The sequence below is a fragment of the Quercus suber genome, unplaced genomic scaffold, assembly GCF_002906115.3.
Source record: "Quercus suber isolate HL8 unplaced genomic scaffold, Cork oak 2.0 scaffold_465, whole genome shotgun sequence".
Lineage (NCBI taxonomy): Eukaryota > Viridiplantae > Streptophyta > Magnoliopsida > Fagales > Fagaceae > Quercus > Quercus suber.
Window position 1 is genome coordinate 10,378 of NW_027069916.1, and position 2,624 is coordinate 13,001.

The 2,624-nt window shown below is 36.9% G+C and overlaps 1 protein-coding gene across 2 annotated transcripts; it reads left to right on the plus strand.

The window, feature by feature from the left end:
• Positions 1 to 680: 680 nt before the first annotated feature.
• Positions 681 to 2,586, plus strand: LOC111987762 (rhomboid-like protein 11, chloroplastic). 2 transcript variants are annotated; one of them, XM_065762594.1, is made up of 6 exons: positions 681 to 1,054; positions 1,484 to 1,608; positions 1,850 to 1,935; positions 2,040 to 2,080; positions 2,181 to 2,347; positions 2,434 to 2,580. In XM_065762594.1, the coding sequence occupies exons 1-6, from the start codon at positions 811 to 813 to the stop codon at positions 2,521 to 2,523; spliced, it is 753 nt and encodes a 250-aa protein (XP_065618666.1). In that variant the 5' UTR covers positions 681 to 810; the 3' UTR covers positions 2,524 to 2,580. The 2 variants fall into 2 exon arrangements, with proteins under 2 accessions (XP_065618666.1, XP_065618667.1); XM_065762595.1 differs by having other exon boundaries at positions 942 to 1,054; positions 1,498 to 1,608; positions 2,434 to 2,586.
• Positions 2,587 to 2,624: the final 38 nt, after the last annotated feature.

Sequence of the window (2,624 nt, forward strand, 5' to 3'; positions counted from 1 at the left end):
ATCATTCAATTTCCCTTTAAAAAAACCAAGAACACCCAAAATTCAAATGTTTATTTTCAATTTTCCCATTGCATTCCCTTAAGCTAGAAGCCTGACTAGACCATAATAGTCCATCTTTTTAAAAGCTCAGTTGGACCCTTGGGAGAAGGAGAGGGTTGTGTCTTCGGCTAAGCCAACCTCTTCCATTATCACTAAAGCCTACCCGTGTTCTTCAAGAACATACCTAACCTCCATTACCCATGCTCTTCAAGAACCATAAGTTGGCAAAGAGAGAGAGAGAGAGAGAGAGAGAGAGAGAGAATGAACTTGAGTCTTGTAAGTGTTAGGTCATTTGATTGGCTTATTTCTAGATAATATGAAAAATGCTTACTAGCTAATTGTATCATATTTTACTATTTTATTTAGCCGTGTGCCCTTTGTGTATACCTATGTGTATATTTTGGTGTGTGAATAGACATCGCTCATGTCAAAATAGGGCAATGTTATGTACACATAAAAATACATAATTTTATACCACAACTCGTTAACGTGATAAGTTGTGATTAATGATTATGTAATGATAGGTCATATAAAGATACACTTTCACCGCTCACTAACTCACAACATGTGGAATGATTGCATAAACAAAATTATTCATTTTTATGCCTTCCTAGCATTACTAGTCAAAATAACTCCAACAATGCCTTCTTGTTAAAGGCAGGACGTGGAGTGAGATGGGCACTCTTGAGGTGGAGAAGAGTTCTACGTTTATATAAAACGAGACTTGTCTACAGTTAAGACTTCTCACAGTTCCCTCCAAAATCCACAACAATGGGACAGTTACAGTTTCAGCAACTCCAACTCCGAACTCTCGGCCTCGGACCCTATAATTCTTATTCATGTAAACTCATGCCCTTGGCTTCTTTTCCTCGTCCAACCAAATCTCCAACCTTTGCTTCTCATCCTCTCTCTTACACTCATCAAACTCTCACCAAACCCAATCAAATCCTTCATTTTCACCCTCTCTCCTCTGCCGCTCCATCTCGCAGCTTACTGTGCAAGATGAATGGATCAGGTAAATCGCCTCCCCTCTTATTGAAATAATTTCATTTACTGCTTTTGCTTCTCTTAGGACTTTTTACAAACACTTGGTGTGGTGGGTAATGGGTATTTAAAGTACATAAAAAAGTATGAAAAGTTAGTAAGTGCTTATTGTAATACATAATTGAAGTATACTTTTTTCTTCCAAAGCATATTTGGGGTATTTTTTCTTGCTTTTGATGAAAACTTGAAAGCAAGAAAAGCGATTTGTAAGTTCTAACCAAAGGTCCAAAGTTTATGATGTGATATTTATGAATTTGCTAATGGGGGGAATTTAGAGCTTCACCTTAATGCTCGTGGGGACTGTGGTTTTTGTCATTGCCTTCCTGCTGGATTTAAGTTCATGCAGTTTCATATGTAGGTAATAGAACTGTTTAAGCAACCTTGTAATTATGTTTGTTAGATATGATATCACAGCTGGAACTTGGGAAGCCAGAGGAGAGACGAAAGCCTGAGAAACGAGTAAATGGGATATTCTGGATCATACTTCTTAATATTGGAATATATGTGGCAGATCACTTGTTTCAGGTACTGATTTCTTCTGGCTTCTAGCCATGGATTTATTTGTATTTTTAGCAGATTTATTAAATTTTGCTACGTTTGGAGGCTGTATCTTCAACTCCTGTAGGATGTTATGATGCCAAATGGATATACTTATGTCCTCAGGGGAAATTTTTTTATATCTGTTATAGTTATATGATTCATTGCTAGTTCTCTTGTATAACATAATACAGACAGTCAATCTGACACAAATTTTTTTTTTTGCTAGGTTCGTGGCATTAGAAGTCTATATTTGTACCACAATTGGCCTGCTTGGTATCAGTTCGTGACCGCAATGTTTTGCCATGCCAATTGGTGAGAACTATATGTTTTTGAAGGTTGCATGAAAGACAGATTTTGCCTATTGTCCTGCCCTCTTACTTTAGCCCTTTTACTCTATTGCCTTGTGTCATTTTCAGGAATCATCTTTCAAGCAACCTTTTCTTCTTGTATATTTTTGGTGAGGGTCTTAATTACTCTTTTTTCTAGTTAGTGATTGTTGACAAGGGTGCTCTAGAATGATAAATCAAAATTTGACAGTCACATATTTCCTCAAATAGGAAAGCTCGTTGAAGAAGAGGAAGGGAATTTTGCATTGTGGCTTTCTTATATTCTTACGGGTGTTGGAGCAAACCTTGTCTCTTGGCTGATTCTACCAAGGAATACAGTATCTGTTGGGGCATCTGGTGCTGTTTTTGGGTTATTTACAATAAGTGTCCTTGTAAAGGTATTCCAAATTGTATGATTTGTAAACTACATCGTGAAATTAAATTAAGTCACATATAGTCTTCAACCATCTTATGCTTGCTGTAGATGTCCTGGGACTGGAGGAAGATCCTTGAAGTGCTTATATTGGGCCAATTTGTTATAGAAAAGGTGAGCACTTTTTGTTCTCTTATATAAATTGAAAGGGTAAAATTCATCAGAAAAAGGTGCTCATACTCACTGATTTTGTTCTTATGGAAAGTTGGAGAGGGGGAAAAGCTGTGTTTTACTTTGTGTGT

Bases quoted from the DNA above. Each gene is read 5' to 3' on its own strand.
- LOC111987762 (XM_065762594.1), top strand. From the start codon at position 811: ATGGGACAGTTACAGTTTCAGCAACTCCAACTCCGAACTCTCGGCCTC. The intron at 1,936-2,039 runs GTGAGAACTATA...TGTCATTTTCAG, and splicing joins ATGTTTTGCCATGCCAATTG to GAATCATCTTTCAAGCAACC. The intron at 2,348-2,433 runs GTATTCCAAATT...TGCTTGCTGTAG, and splicing joins CAATAAGTGTCCTTGTAAAG to ATGTCCTGGGACTGGAGGAA.